The sequence below is a fragment of the Drosophila elegans genome, unplaced genomic scaffold, assembly GCF_018152505.1.
Source record: "Drosophila elegans isolate 14027-0461.03 unplaced genomic scaffold, ASM1815250v1 contig_183, whole genome shotgun sequence".
Lineage (NCBI taxonomy): Eukaryota > Metazoa > Arthropoda > Insecta > Diptera > Drosophilidae > Drosophila > Drosophila elegans.
The window spans coordinates 11,561,595-11,577,701 of NW_024545550.1; the positions used below are offsets into that span (position 1 = coordinate 11,561,595).

The 16,107-nt window shown below is 42.0% G+C and overlaps 2 protein-coding genes across 2 annotated transcripts; one reads left to right on the forward strand and one right to left on the reverse strand.

The window, feature by feature from the left end:
- Nucleotides 1–4,808: 4,808 nt before the first annotated feature.
- On the forward strand, nt 4,809–11,219 carry LOC108144659 (lipase 3). Its single transcript, XM_017269705.2, has 4 exons — nt 4,809–5,580; nt 6,132–6,290; nt 9,990–10,074; nt 10,900–11,219. Exons 1-4 carry the CDS (start codon nt 4,909–4,911, stop codon nt 11,217–11,219), a joined length of 1,236 nt encoding a protein of 411 aa, XP_017125194.1. The 5' UTR covers nt 4,809–4,908.
- Nucleotides 11,220–11,236: 17 nt separating this feature from the next.
- On the reverse strand, nt 11,237–15,665 carry LOC108144658 (ubiquitin-protein ligase E3C). Its single transcript, XM_017269704.2, has 8 exons — nt 15,051–15,665; nt 14,262–14,985; nt 13,787–14,198; nt 13,608–13,729; nt 12,782–13,546; nt 12,577–12,721; nt 11,820–12,519; nt 11,237–11,756 (listed from the first exon to the last, which is right to left on the reverse strand). The coding sequence occupies exons 1-8, from the start codon at nt 15,387–15,389 to the stop codon at nt 11,589–11,591; spliced, it is 3,375 nt and encodes a 1,124-aa protein (XP_017125193.1). The 5' UTR covers nt 15,390–15,665; the 3' UTR covers nt 11,237–11,588.
- Between the last annotated feature and the right edge of the window lie 442 nt (nt 15,666–16,107).

The window sequence follows — 16,107 nt, forward strand, 5'->3', positions numbered from 1 at the left end:
CTGTGGCAGTTGGCTTTTCCCGTTGCCCTCGCCATTTTCCTCACCATTTTCCTTACCATTTTCCGCCCTCATCAGCATTCGGCGGCCTGGGTTCATATTTCATTTTAGGCAGTTAGTTTTCCAGCGCATGAAAATGCGGATGAGGTAGTGAACGGTGTATGGAGCACCTCCCTGTGGTTTTAAGTTTTCGCACTTTTGCCACCAGGCAGAGCGAATTTCCCAAGCGCTCTAATTTGAATTTTAATTGAGGTTCTCTTTGTGGTTTCCCTTGTTTTTTTCCATCCCCTCGCTTTTTTTTGCAGTTTGTTTGGTTGGTTGCTTGCTTTGAAAATTAACAATAATTATAAATAATTGATATGCCGAGCAGGTTTTCTTTTGGAGAAGAAAATACGTGCCTGAGATTATTTTTTAACGAAACAAAAATGCAGGCAGTATGCATTATGATTATGATTTATTTCAAAGGGAAACTTTAAAATGTGCCCAAATATTCTTTATGACTTACTAAGTTGGATTTATTTGGTGCTTTATCCCTCAATTGAAGTCCCTTTGTAAATGTTTGACAGCGGCAATAAATGAAAAATAAATGTTTATACGTTGCAAAATCAAATCAAAGTGAAAATCTTGTATATTTCATATGTACGATTCACAAAAAATGTACACGTAAATCATAAAAAAACCATTCATCAGCAACAAATAAATAAAAAATCAAACTGAATATGCAAATGTCAAACAAATAAAAAAGGGGAGAAAAGGCACCATATATATATGGTCTGATTTATCCACCGGCTGGTGTGTGCGGAAACATTGCTGTAAATATAAATTTAATTGCATGAAACAAAATACGCAAAAAAGCGTATTCCGCCATTGAATTGGCAAAGTTTTCACTGCCGGCGAGATGCAATTATTCCGCAGGCGGCCATAGAAATTGTAAATTGAAATACGAACGCTTTATTGAATATTATTTTATTAAGCCCGCGCACCAAGGATAACACAACAAGTGGAGGCACTCATTTTAATAAATCGTGATGGAAAATGTTGAGCTGCTGTTAAATCAATTAAGTCGACAAAGCATAGATTAAAATGTTAATGAATTATAAATTAAATTAATAATTTATATTATGTATTTAACCATTGTGTATTTAAACATTAAGTAAATCATGTTTGTCGTCCCAAATAAGAAAAGAGTATTATTTTGCGAAGATTTAAAGACCAAATACCAGATACCAGGAATTTATTCTTTTATTTTAAAATTTACTTCTTGTATATACTTTTTTTTATTGGATTGATATAGTCAATGGTTAGCTACTTATTTGTTTATTTGCTTGCATCACTCTGTACTACAAAGAATCCTTAGTTATTAAAAATAAACTAAGTTTTTAATTTTTTTACAAGTGTTTCGTGTATAGCAATCCGAAAAAATTTAAGTAGAAAATTTAAAATATTTGAAGCCTTATCAATATACAACTAATCGATCAATGTTTGTGCCTGACATTAACCCTTTTAATACTCTGTGTTTATCTCATTGAATACGTTATCTCGCCTCAAATACGTCAGTTGCTTATGCGATCCATTTGGGTAAATGTGGAATTAATTAAAAATGCAGTCCTCATTAAATAATGAGAGGCATTTTCTCGAAGACCGAATGCCAGACAACAGACATAAAACATAAAACATAAAACTCGCCCTGCATCTCGCATTTCACCTGACCAGAACAGTCTGGCGATGAATGATGAAGACGACGTTGATGATGACATTATCTCATGCTCATTGAACGCAAATGTGGCGTGCACACCATAAAAGAGCCAACAAAAGCTGGGCGGACATAAATGTAAGAATAGTAACAAGAACTATGCATAACGAAGACAATATACGCTACTTAATAATTTAATAACTTTTAAAATTGATTAAAAATATTTTTTTACTTTTTACTCAATTTGTAAATGCTTCATTTGACTATTTTCTAAATTGATTTTAATATATGAGCATTTCTTTTAAATAATCCAATTTTTTGCTTAAATAAATTCGCTTTTTTCAGAAAAGAACTATTTTTATATTTTTGACATCAATTAAAATATTTTAAGATTAAATCATGCAATTTAATAAGCATTGTAGAATTCGGTACGTTTACAATTATTAAGCTTACAGTTTACATGAAAGAATATAGCGTAGAAAAAAATATAAATTTGTTTTCCTGATTTTTAAATCAATGTTGATTGAATAAATTCTTAGAAACTTAAAATAAGCATTTTGCATTAATTCCTTTAATCATTAATGCACATTTATATAAAAAATCAATAATTAAATAAAAGTTAAACGTAGAGTATGATAATGTGTGTGCTTAACAATAAAAAGCAAAATATGTACATGCAAACATATTTGACAAGTGAATGCCCCATTCATTCCCCCATTCCCCTCAGTCCTTCGTCTAGCTTACCTTGTGTCACTCATTGTTTTGAATTGTTTTGAAAGGCTTTTGTATTGCAGCAATGAAATGAAAGTGGAGCTCGAGATGTGGTTTCTTTATTTCTGGAAAATACAAAGTCAAAAATTCGGTTTTTTTTTTGCATGTCAAAATAGGTGAGTGATTGAGTGTCTCAAAATGAAGAGATGCAATACTGTTTTGCTTTGGCTATTCCTTAGTACACAGCCCTTTGTTGCTGGCATTTTGGATTTTGGGCCAGCGAATTAAGCTAAAGCGCTAAGGGGGCATTTAAATTAACTTTAATAGCGGGGCCCATTCAGAAGCCTCCCCGCCCAAAGCCCTTGGGGAAGTTCGCACAGCTCACGGGCCCCTCAAAAAGCCACACTTACGCCAAGTACTTAACAACTTTAATGAGCAGGGGATAGAAAGAAAGAAAGGAACTGGAGCTGCGAAAAAAAATCAACCTGCTACATTGGGGGAGGAGCCAAAGTAGCCAACGCGCACTTAATACTAATGGCTGTCATTATCCTTTATCCTTTGGCTGTCGCAACAACTGTCTGTGCCACTATCCCTCTCACTCACCCGTCTCACTCACCCGTCTCACTCTCGCCCATTTTGGCCCTTTCTTTGCACGCACATTTATTAGGCCAACCAAAGCGCAAACTTTCCGCTGCCAAAAAAACCAGAGAAAAAAAAAACAAAAAATGGAATAGCCAAGAAGTTGGTAAAAACAAAGAAAAAATTAACTTAACTCAATTTACAAAAAACTTTTATTTCTATTTTTTCTTGCTTGTTTTGTTAGCTGTTGACAAAAAACAACGCAAAAAAAAAAAGCAGAAAACAGAAAACGAATTAAGCGCCAAGCCAGGGCAAACTTTAAGTAGCTTTTGTGCGAGAAAGTATTAAAATCGCTTTTTCAAATGGCTCCCAACGAAGTGGGAAGGGAATCTGTGCACAAAAGTAAGTGGCCAAAGGGATTCCACAGCCAGCCAAGTGTCCTTGAATCATATTTACTTAACTCGATGCTGGCTTTTGGCATGTTTTCACCCTGCCATTCCTACCATTCCATTTTCATTTGCCAGCAATTTCCTATCTTATTTGACTTAAATGAATTTTCATAAGACTGGCACACAAATTCAGTTCTTAAAACGCTTAATATGTGATGAGATCCGTTTCGACAGGGCTCTAAAAGTTTTCCGGTTTTGGGTCAAGTTTCGATTCAATGAGGTAAGAGTTTTTATCAAGAAGCTGCAGATTGAAAAGTTTACAAGGCACCCATTGAATGTTTGAATTTTCGACACTCTATTATTGCCTGCACTATAATTGCTGGCCAGAGCAGACCACAGTTCTCCGATCCGTTCCATTATTCGGCGACATCGCATCTATGCTGTGTAATAATTTCACACGCTCTGTGTCGCGGTCGTTTTAATTAGCACGATTGCATTTTCAACACGTTCAAGCCATTCAAATTGTAAATCACATAGGCTGCCCAACATGTGCTGTCCACTGTCATTCAGTCATTCAGTCAGTCAGTCAGTCATTCACTCATTATACATGATATGCAGTGAAACGTTGGTACATATTTGATTTCGTCTCCGTATGCATTGTGCAGCAGATTGCGGTTTGGCGCTCTTCAGTTCACCGCTGTCATAGCAGCAATATACAGCCAAATCGGCGAAAAGCTGGGAGTAAATTAATCCAGCTAATTAGAACATAAGGGTCCGGGTTCAGGTCCATAGTGGGTAATTTGATCAAGTATTCAGACTGGCGATAAATAACAAAATTGTTTCTAGTATAGTTTTCATTTAAATTAGGTTTGCAAGTAATTAAATCAAGTAATAGGAACATCTTAATGATTTATAGCTCTAATTTCAAGAGATGAACCGACTTTATTTAGCATAATATCATAAGCCCTTAACGATTAACAACAAGATTATATACACTCACTATACACAGAGAAAAACCCCATATTAAAATGAAACATTGACATATTTTATTTACTTAACAAAAACTAATAACATGATAATGTAATTAAAAACATATTTTACATTTTAATATTTGTTCAATATAAGTTCAACTTTGTTTTGTTATGTATTTTTGATTAAATCAAAATCAGTTATAAAACTGAAAATAATATATCTAGTAAATACTAGTTAATATATATATGCTAATATAACATATTTGAAACCAATGCAAGTACTAAAACATTCTAGAGATAAGAGTTACTGCATATTTTAACGTTTCTAGGCCACCTATGTGGTTGTCATCAATTGTCAGTCAACAAAAGTTGAAAATGTGTTTATTTATAGCTTCCATTCAGAGTGCCTCCCCCCCCCCCCGGCGGGCCAAGCCCCATTCTCGGCCCACATTGCGTATACGCAAAAACAAAAACCGAAAGCGAATGCACCGATGGCCGCAGTATCCATTCGCACGTCACGTGGCAACAATCATGTCTTAAAGGCCGCACTCCTCTCCAAACGAACAGTATGTGTAGTGTCGGCTTCGTGTTGTGTGCACTCGTAGTGTTGATCGGTTCGATCGACTTGGTGGGGGGTCAAAGTTCGTCGTCGTCGCTGATCGATTCCGTTTGCCAGGCTGTCCAGCGACAGCAGCTTGAGTGCCAAGTGCATCGCGTGGAGACCGCCGATGGTTATAGATTAAGCGTCCACCGCATTCCCGCGCCGAGGAGTGCCCAGTGCAGCCAGCCGCAGCAGCAATTGCGGCCCTTTCTGCTCATGCACGGCCTGCTCGGATCCGCCGGGGATTTCGTGGCCGGCGGAAGGGGCAGGTCCTTGGCCTTGGAGCTGCACGCCCGCTGCTTCGACGTCTGGCTGGGAAATGCCCGGGGCACAACCCATTCCCGCGGGCATCGCAGCCTCGTGACAAGTGACGCCCGCTTCTGGCAGTTCAGTTGGCACGAGATTGGCATCTACGACCTGCCCGCCATCGTGGATTACGTGCTGGCGAGGACGCACCGCCGCCAGCTGCACTACGTCGGCCACTCGCAGGGGACCACGGTGCTCCTGGTGCTCCTCTCCCAACGGCCGGAGTACAATGCGCGGTTCGCCAATGCGGCTCTGATGGCGCCGGTGGCCTTTCTCAAGCACCTCAGCAGTCCGCCACTGCGCTTGCTGGCCAGCGACAGCTCTGCGGTCACGGTGCGTATACTTGATGCGATTGTCAAGTGCCCTGAGTGCTGAACAAGTGATAAGCTCTTGTCAATGGCAGAAAACACTTTACTTGAAAAGATTATCATTTGTTTCTTTTGCATTAACAACAAGCTTTTAATCCCTAACTACACGGCAAAGAAAAATAAAAAGTTTACAAATGAAAGCTTTTTTGGTGGTTGAGGTCCAATTAAATAAGCAGAGTAATTCCTAAAACTTGTATACAAGCAGAAAAAAAAGGCAAAGTAAAATTTAACATTAAAATGTTTGAATGTAACATTGTTTATCCAATTTTAAATATTTTTTCATTTTAAATTTTTGACAATTTAATTTTAATGTTAATATTGCGATAAACCAACTTAAACTAAACTCAAACATTTTAGTATTTGATTTGAATTAACTTAATAGCGATCGAATGAATATTATATATTCGATTTTAAAATAGTTTTTTTTTTTAATTGTGAATAACCTTGCCCAAAGATAAAGTAAAACTTGTATGACCATTGGAACCATTTGGAACTGATGGCATTTCCTCCGTGCAGCTGCTGCTCAATAAACTTGGCCTCCACGAACTGCTGCCGGCGACGGCGCTGACCCAGGTGGGCGGGCAGTTCTTCTGCACCGCCTCCACGCCCACCTACGCCCTGTGCACCCTCTTCACCTCCCTCTACGTGGGCTTCAGCGACTATCCATTGGATCGTGTGAGTACGATTATATATGCGGGCCATAATTTAGCCAACAAAGCGCCCCCGAAAACTTTTTTCTTCTTGTATGCAAAAGTTTTTATTGCACTCTGCGGAGTGAGCCCAGCGTTTTTACTCACCCCCCAACCTCCCAACCCCACAAAAACACACAGAAACAGACAAACACACGAGGTGGGTAACGGAGTGGAGGCCTTAGTTTCGGTAATAAAAGTTATTTGAATTTAAATGCGTAAACGAGCTGCTCCTGCCGGGCAAAGCTTCCTGGTTGAAATTCAGGCCAGAACTATTGTGAATGTGGGTAGAGTGGGGGGGGGGCGATTTGGATGGAGGCGAAATACCGGACAAAAAGGGTTAATTGGTGGCAGCATTCAACTTGATCATTTTCAGAAATAAATTAAGCTCGGAAACCCCTCTAAATCTATATTGAAAAAGGCCTGTGGGCATGGTAATTCAAATTAAAAGCTTCTTTTGCACTATTTTAGAACTTATTTTGTAAATTAAAAAAATAATAATATTCAAGAAAACTTTTCACAACTAAGTTTGAAATAGCAGCATTCATGAAAAAAAGCTGAGTTATAATTCTATAAAAACTTATTTTACAAAAGATAAAAATTGATAAAAATGCATTTATTCTAACCACATATACATTTTACTTCTGTAAAAATTTTACTATTTTTATTAGTTTATCGGATATATGGACAAATTCTTTCAAGATCTGAACTTACTCAAACTTAAATAAATTAGAATTTAACTTTTTTTATAATTTGTGTTGGTGAATATATAATTTAATTAAAACTTTGTAACTTATGAGTACTAATAGTTTCGTTCATAAAATTCAAAAAACCATATATTTAGGGCATTGCCCAAGCAGACTTTGACGAAGGCAAAATTCCTGCAGTAATGTGCAACCAAAAGGTGCTTTAAACTTTTCCCCCACCACCCACAAAATGCCGCTCCAGCTGGCGGCTAACTAGAGTATAACACACATTACGTATACGCCACGCTGCCTTAAACACTTTTTGTTTCCCGCTCACACGGTACATTTAAATTTTGTTTTGCCGTGAAATATGGCAAATAAATCGCGTCCGTGTAACGAAAGAAAAAAACTTTATGGCTTATCTGTGTGTTCGGAGTGTTTTGGGGCGCGTGCTCAAAAGGCTTAGCATCTGAAGTGAGTTAGTTTGGTTAGTTTTGGGGGCGGCAAATGTGGGGGTCAGGCCCTGGAGCCAAGTGCTGCTTGTAAGTTATTAAAGTGGGGGGCTTTGGCCAATTGGCAGCGGCCCTGGACACTGTGCTGCCCGAACTGTATTTGGACTTTTTATAGTTGCCGAGAGAGCACAGAAAAAAAGGGTTAAAAAGTTCTCGTGGATTTAGTACTTAAATCTTTTCACATATGCGGCCATAAATAAGCATTCCAAGCGCTGAATAATCCAAGGGTTAAGTGAGAGATGGACCGAGAAATGCATTGTTTTTAGTTAACTTTAAATCGGAATACGCAAACAAAAATAAATTTTGTTAATAGCGACAAACATTAAAAGGAGAAATTAAAAGTAAAAGCCTTTATTAAAAAACTATATAAAGTAACTCACAAAAAAAGAATCTATTGTAACTTTTAACTTCAAAATATATTACACTTTAATGCATCACTTTAACAGGCTTACTCAGATCCTGAACCAGCATTTTTTAAGAAAAGTTTATCCAATTTACAAATGACTTAGCTAGAAATAGTTGCAAAACAAATTTACAAACTATAGTTTCCAATTCAAATGCTTAACTCGCAATGCCAACGGATGCGAGTAAATAACAAATTCTCGGAGCTACTACCACTTGACACAAGAGTCGTATCTATACAAAGAGTCATAACTCCCATAAAAAGTCAACAAACCAGAACCAGCAGCGAAAAATTGTTAAACAAATACGGTGAAAAGACGCCGAGCTTGAGCAAATGGAGCGAGGCGATACTTGTGACAACTGCCGAACATGCCACACCACACAGATAGAAGTCCGAATAAATATTTGTGCATATTTAGTAACCCCTGTACACCCCCTGTAACCCCCGGTAACCCCCGAAACCTCACCCACGACCCTCGCAAAGTTCAACACTCTTGGAAAACTGCACTGCGTCGAATAAGATTCGAGCTATAATAAAAAATAAAAAAATAACACAAGATGTAAGAAAAATAAATGCAAAAGGAAACGAAACGAGAGGAAAAGAAAAACTCGGGGAAACACAAACAAGCTGGCGGCACAAAATTGCCAGTATTTGCCACAAGTTGCTGGCTGCTGGCTGCAAAAAGGAAACAAAGCTGAGAAAAAAATGGCGAAATGCAACGGCCGGGCGGAAAATCAAATAAACATCAAAACAAAAAAAATATGTCGCCGCAGGACGCATGCAACGTTTCAATGGCTTGTCATGGCAATTTAAAGTCGGGCGATTTACATAAAATTCTATAACCGAAGAGTCGTAGCGACATCCCCCAAAAAAATGACAAACATCAGCACATCGGCAAAAAGTGAACATTTTTTTTTTGAAGCAGATATTGTGTTTAAACAAGGATGCCAGGATTTAAATGGAATTTTAAAACTGAGCAATTAAACGGTTTAAGACCTTAAGTCCCATTTAATTTGAAATCAGCGAAAAAAGCATATATTTTAGGGAAATATATTGATTTCGGAAAAATAATTAATTCGTTCTTAATTTTTCTCCTTATTTAATATATAAATTTAAATTTTAAAATGCAGAATTAACTAACGTACGATTATAAATCAGCAAAAGAATATATTGATTTGTAATTAATTTTTATCCTTAATAAGCATAAATTTAAAAGGACAGAAATAACTAACGATTATAAATCAGCAAAAGAATAAATTGGTTCGGGAAAATAATTGATTGGTTATTATATTTAAAGTAATTAAGTAACGTACGAATATAAAAACCAATTTTATGAATATAAATAAAATATGAAGCAAAAAGAAAAGTAATTTAAAAATGTAAAAATAAATCTTGCATTAAAAGCAAACACAGTTGAGCTCATTTTCCACATAATATGAAAACATCAAAAGGCCCATGAATATATGTATGTGTTTGGAGGGGCAGAAGCTGCTTATCCTTACATTAATATTTCCTCTAGAAACTACTTTATTTTGTCTACTTCTTGCCTGCTTTCAAATCTGTTGGCAATTTCAATCAGTGGCCTACAGGGCAATAGCAGTATCAATATCAAAATCAATCTCAATCTCAATATAAAAGTGAAAAGCTCATTGCACTTACCTTAATCAGAGGTTGAGGCGAATAAGCAGCTAATTTCAAAACAAATACTCACAATATAAATTCAGCTTCCCCGCAGCCGCAGGATCAAAGCAAGGACCCCTTGGTCTTTTAACCCGAGACCTCGCTCCTGTGCCCGCTCATGTGTGAGTGGCCGTGTGTGTGAGTGTGTGTGAGTGTTTGTGTGTTTGTGTGCCTGTGTGCACTTCCGCAAATGCTTTGTGTCGCAATGAAACGGAAATAGCAGCCTGAACACACACAAACACACACTGATACACACATGAGTGGTCAGGCGAGAGTGAGAGAGAGAGAGAGAGAGAGAGAGAGAGGAAGAGAGGGGGGTCCTGTTTCCGGCCGCTGCTCATAAAATTTAAACGTTTCGGGAGTTTAAGCCTAACAAAATGGCCTTCCTCTGCTCCTTCCTGCAGAACATCTTGCCACGCATCCTGGAGACGACGCCGGCGGGCATTTCGCGGGGCCAGCTGCAGCATTTCGGCCAGCTCATCAATAGCGGTAAGTCGGCCCGGCCAGCAGACATATGCACAGATGCACTGCGAGAAATCAGAAAAGAATTAATTAATTTCATTAAGATTAAAGTTTAAACTTAAAAATGTCAATATACCACCATTACTTAAAATTTTCCTAAATGGGTATTTAAAATTTAAAAACATATTTCTCGATGAGTTTTTTCTGCCTACTTTGGGTCCTTTTTAAAGCGATGTCTAATCCCTAGTGTTTTCTGTGGCAGCCCCCAATATTATAGTTTCTTCCAGCAAATGGTATTTGGCTTTGACTAATTAGAAAAAATTACAAAGCTTCGAAAACTTTTTTAATTGATGCTGCACTGTTGTAGTAACATATAATAAAGCCCAATAAAAAGACATAAATATGGAAAATAACGAGAATAATATATAAATTAAAAAACAATTGGTTTAGCAAGAAAACAATCTTCGATTTATATATTCTGTTACAAATCGTTAAATCCAATACGAAATGTTATTGTTTTAAATATATAATTTAATTATTTTTTCACAATTTATTTAAAATTTTAAATGTTGAATACACCCTAAAAAAACGGAAAGTTTAGTTTTAATAATTGTGTCCTCAAAATAAACTACAGACTGTATTAAAGTATACATAAGTATTAAATGAATACTTAATAATGAGAAATTTTTCGAACCCAATAGTTTAACATTCCTGTAACAATAGTTTAGTTTTTATGACAATAATTTAATTTATTGACTATTTTCCCCTTATTTTTCTCAGTGCATCAGTAGAGAGTATGGAAGTGGAGTCACTGAGATTACCATTGATGTGTATTGTATGTTTCGTCCGCAGGCAAATTCCAGCAGTACGACTACCGCTCGCCGAGACTGAATGCGCTGCGATATGGCCAGACCACGCCCCCCTCGTACAAGTTGGCCAACGTTCGCCTGGAGCTGCAGATCTTCCACGGCAACCGGGACGCGCTGTCCAGTCGGGCGGATGTGCAGCGCCTGGTCAACGAGCTAAGGAACAGCAACACGCAGATGTACCAGGTGCCCGGATATAATCACATTGACTTTCTGTTCGCCCTCTCCGCACCGCAGCTGGTCTACGAACGAATTATTCAGCAGGCCTGGCAGTTGGACGCGCAATCGGTGGCACTTTCACAATGATGAAGTTGCATCAAACGTGCGGACTGACAACGCTTGCCCTTTATTGTAATATTCTTAGCTCGCTTTGATTTACATTTATATATTTTGTTATACGAAAAACAAACTCAAACGAACTACAAAGAAAAACTTGGATAAACAGACCTCATAAGCTTCATACTTTACACTAAGCAATTACGTTAATCAAAATGTACATTGGTTGTGAGTTAACTGGAATAGTTTGCCTGCCTTCTGACCATCTGACCATCTGACCAGCCGTCCTGCGATCCTTTTTCTCTGCCAGGTGGGTAACTTGAAGGGGAGTTTATTATTGGTTTCAAGGGGGCTGTGACTTTTGGATATGTTTTTGGGGGATGTCTTCGGACCGACAGATTAGCTGAGTTCAAAGCCAGCGCCGGACTGAATGGCATAGAGCAGCTTTTCACGCATTTGCTCCACATTGTTGAAGGGCGGAAGCTTCAGCAGATTGGTGCACGTGCTGGCCGTAGGCAGGCGTTCCATGTCCCCAGCGTTTTGTATAAAGAAGGGCGGGTCCAGGTCCTATTAAAGTAAATCAGTTTGAGTTAAGCACTTAACAGACTAAATTGACTGCTCGATACCAACCTTAAAGCCCAGCAATGGTGGCCTCGAGCAGCTGGTGACGAACTTGAGCAGCTGCCTGCGCTGCAGATCATCGAAGCCTTCCAGAGCCTCCCAAAACGCCACAATCGAGGGGTGTTCGGGAGTGAATTCACCGCCGTATTTACAGTGCTTCTTAAGATCCTCGAGGTCGATGGGTATCTCGGCACCCGAAATGAGTATTTGCAGCTCCTTGTTGCTGAACATGTAGAGCCATTCGATGGGCAGGACGTTCGAGAGTCCCTTGCGGAAGGCGTTGCAGTGACGACGTATCTGCACATTGAGCTTGTAGTCGGCTATCAGCTGGAGATACTCAATGCGATTCGAGTTGGTCACCGGAATGCTCTGGCCCTGCGGCTTCAGCTCGACAATCTGCGTCTGGCCCAGCGAACTGCTGGCCACGGTGAAGTCCAAGTTCAGTTCACTAACATCGCCCGTGTAGTCCTTCAAGTACAGCAGATTGCGGTACAGCTCCGGATCCAACGAGGCCAACTGATGGATGTCCACGTCCGAGTATTTGCCAGCCAGCTTGGTGAGGAAGAACTCGGCCAGTGGCAGCTCCACCAGCAGGTTCTCATAGATGGACTTGCCCAGGATGCGGCCAATGAAGTAGTAGTGCTTCTCATAGTCCTCGAAGAGATCGGCCACATTTGGATTGGGATAAAGCTTGTTGTCCGTGGTTACCCTGGTTATACGAAGGCAAAGATTAGTCTGGTATCTTCAAAACTATAACAACACTCACATAAAAAAGCCACGATTTGGATCAAAGGAAGTTTTGATCAGTTCCGAAAGGAATTCGCGGAAAACTCCACCACCATCGATGCCAGCCTCATCGAGTCCCAGCGAGGAAACAAACTGTATGCGGAACTTGAAGCGCAGGTCCGGTTCTAGAAGTTAAAATCAATTTAAATTACATAGTGAAATATGTTTGAATAAACAGAACCAACCATTTTCCGGACGCAGCTTGTCATAGGCATCCTCGTAGAGATGCGACCGCCTCACAGTGATCATGACGGAGGGGCCCTGGAGGAAGGCCTGCAGATTGCCCTGCACCCGCATCTTGTTGGCGGCCACCAAACCCTGCAGAATGCTCACCCGCTTGTTGAAAGCCACCACAAAGGGTATCTCGCGCAGAATGGTTATGGAGCGAATCTGCTTGGTGGACATGGGCGGACCGTTCTCGAAATCCTCGCGCGTAAAGTCGCGTATGGGCTGGAAGGGTCGAATGCCGCGCAGCCGACTGCTATGGGTCAGCGGTAGATCTGTGGGCCTGTCCAGCGGCAAATCCAACCGCGTGACGGTCCAGTGTGCCTCCGGGCAGAAGCCCAAGCGCAAGTCGCGTGTGTGAATCTGGTTGAGCACAAAGACGACCACATTGAGTAGGTTGGCCCAGATTTGCTTCTGGTGGCGCAACTTCTTGTCGTCGGCCTCCGTGTGACCCAGCACACTGCGGTAGTTGGCCAAATTGCTGCGAGTCTCGGGAAAGGCCAGCTCCACCAGGCCCATGCTGATGTCCTTCAGTGTCTTGGACATTTGTACGATTTCCGCTATGGAGAAGGGCATGAGCCGCACATGGTTAATGGTGGTCTGGACCTGCAGCAACAGATTGTTCTCCCCAAACTCCACATCATGAAGAGTGGGCAGTAGCCGTCCGAAAAGCATGCAAAAGGTGGCCAGCAATGGAATAGTGCGATCCACTCCTTGTTGCTTGGCTGCGGGTTAAAACTTGTCTTTGAAAAGGCAACATATAATATAGTTTATTGTGATACTCACGCACAACACCCTTGGAGATAAGGGTCAGTGGGGCAGAGAAGCCCATTTGGGTGGACTCTGCGGCCAACTTGAACCAGACAGCGCGTATGAACTTGGGCGTAAAAGCCAAAGTATACAGTAATCTAAAAGGGACACAGATTAGATAGCGGAAATGCCACTTATGCAATGGTGTATCTCACTTGTATTCGAAAACCGCATGCTTGTTGTAGATCATCAGGTTGTGGCAAATCTCGCAGAGCGCATAGATGAGCTGGGTGTTCTCGATGTGCGGATCCAGTTGCTGGACAATGAAGTCCACGCGCTCCGTTTCGTTCAGAATGGCAATGGACTCCAGCAGACAGTCGCGCTCCTTGACAGTCAGCTCGTTGCTGCTGGTTCGGCAAGTCTGTTCCATGTCGTAGTCCAATGTGCGGGCCGAGGGCAGCTCCTCCTCCTCCTCCGAGTCCTCGGACTCGTCGTCGCTGTCCCTGTGACGATGTGGGGCATTGGCATGGCCGCGCAGCGTGGACTTGGGCAGCTGCAGAATGTTGGGCATCATTTCGGCAATGAGACGCATATAGACCACCAGCAAAGAGTTGTGCTGCAGGGAGGCTGAAAGGGAAGGAGGATTAATTACTGCTTAGCACAGGGTTAGTACTTCTTTTGGAGGCTCACCCAACTGCCTGCGATCCAGCACCAGCAGGGAGTTCAGCAGAAACGAAGAGAACAGCGAGTCAAAGCGCTTCATTTTCTGGCCCGTTTCCGCGCCGTGGAACAGGAAACTGCGCCGACTGGACGTGCTATCCGACTCCGCCGCTGGCCCAACCGATTCCAGGACGCCGAAGAGCGAACACATGAGCAAGTCGAAGGGAAAGTCCGCGTTCAGGGCAAAGCAGGGCAGCAGAAAGTACCGCAGCGCATCCGTGTGCGGCGTGGCCAGAATGTCCCGGATGAAGTTGTGACAGACGGCCAGCGACATGGGCGACAACGGGCCGCCGGCAGAGGCCCTCTTGGCCACCGCCAGCGGACGCAGCAGCAGCTGGAGCAGCGCCTCGGCCAGCGGACTGGGGGCGTGCAAGGTCTCGCCGTCCAACGGCGGACACTTCTCGTCCAGCAGCCGTCGCAGGCGCAGAAAGTAGTTACGGGCAATCATGAAGCCAAACACACGCTCCAGATACCGGAACAGCAGGGCCTCGTCCTCCACATAGCGCTGCACGGAGGATACGGTGGTGAAGGTCTCCAGCATGCGCAGCGGAATGGCCTGCGCTGTGTGCGACTGGCTCAGCTGGAGCAGGCAAGTGTCCAGCAGCTTGCAGAGCCGCAGAAGCCACATGGAGTCGCGCGAGGAGTGCTGCAGCAGGCGGGCCGGCTGGCGCAGGATCTGCTGGCAGACCTCGATCTGTGGGTGGAGTTGGAGGGAATCAATGGGGGGGAGTGGCAATGAGTAGGTCATGGCAAGCTCACCAATCGCTCGCCATCCCTGGCCTCCCGACTGCTGTAGAAGAAGTTGAGGCGACGCAACAGGAAGGTCAGGCTCTCGTCCTCCGCCATGCGATCCTTGTGGGCCGCCATCAGGTAGCCATCGAAGGCCTCCCGCTCCGCCCGCTTGCGCCGCTGGCGATGGATGAAGGAGCGGGCGTAGGACTGCAGCACCACTGCCCCGTTCTCCTTCTGGCGCAACTCGTTGCGCTTCTGGCGCTCCTGGGCGGCCTTCCGGATCACGGTGTCCCGGTCGCAGGTGTGCGACGCCCCGCCCAGACTTTGCACCGGCCTGCGGCGGTACTCTCCGTCGAATCCGAACATGACGCAGCGTTTTTGGGGTACTTTTGGTGGCCCGGATGGGTCTGAATCCACCAGGCTTTTGCTACCACTCGCTTCAGTCAACCCTCCTCCACATTCTTCAACTGGCTGCGGACGCGGACGGAATACTGCGATTCCGCGGTGGCTGTGGTGCACTTGCTCCCCGATCAAAAATCTATAACTTTGCACGCTTTCCCTCCCGACACGTTCGAATTTAAAATGCGTAAAACCCTAATTTGCAAATGATTTGTATATTTCTCTTCTATATATTTCGATAGCAACTTATCGACAGCTGTGCCATCACTAGCTGGAATGACTGGCATCTCGCTCATCCCTAGTCGAAGGGGCATTCCCGATTTAAGTTTCGATAAATCTCCATTCGAAAATTCCAGAATTTCTTTTGTGGTGAAATCGACTGTTGTATTGTAAACAAAGCGTTACACAATTACACGTTATCCAAAACTAACATTTAATTTAAAGTAAAACTTGTATATATATCACCTATTTTATAATTTTACTTATTTAGGTAAATTTTAAGACCAACTGTTTTTAGTATTTGTGAAAGTCGGGTTTATGTGTTTTATATGCCAAAACTAATTTGAACAAGAAAGGAAATTCCTATAAAAATTAATCAATAATAATTACACGCTTATAAATCGAAATTTAAATGTTTTAAAGACCAATTTTGCCTACTGCAAAGAGTATATATGGCTTCCTTTCT

Excerpts from the sequence above, each read along its gene's own strand:
- LOC108144658 (XM_017269704.2), bottom strand. The coding sequence starts at position 15,389 with ATGTTCGGATTCGACGGAGAGTACCGCCGCAGGCCGGTGCAAAGTCTG. Across the intron at positions 12,722-12,781 it reads CAAGCTGCGTCCGGAAAATG|AACCGGACCTGCGCTTCAAG; the intron begins GTTGGTTCTGTT and ends TTTAACTTCTAG. Across the intron at positions 11,757-11,819 it reads CACCATTGCTGGGCTTTAAG|GACCTGGACCCGCCCTTCTT; the intron begins GTTGGTATCGAG and ends TTACTTTAATAG.
- LOC108144659 (XM_017269705.2), top strand. The coding sequence starts at position 4,909 with ATGTGTAGTGTCGGCTTCGTGTTGTGTGCACTCGTAGTGTTGATCGGT. Across the intron at positions 6,291-9,989 it reads GCGACTATCCATTGGATCGT|AACATCTTGCCACGCATCCT; the intron begins GTGAGTACGATT and ends TCCTTCCTGCAG. Across the intron at positions 10,075-10,899 it reads CGGCCAGCTCATCAATAGCG|GCAAATTCCAGCAGTACGAC; the intron begins GTAAGTCGGCCC and ends TTTCGTCCGCAG.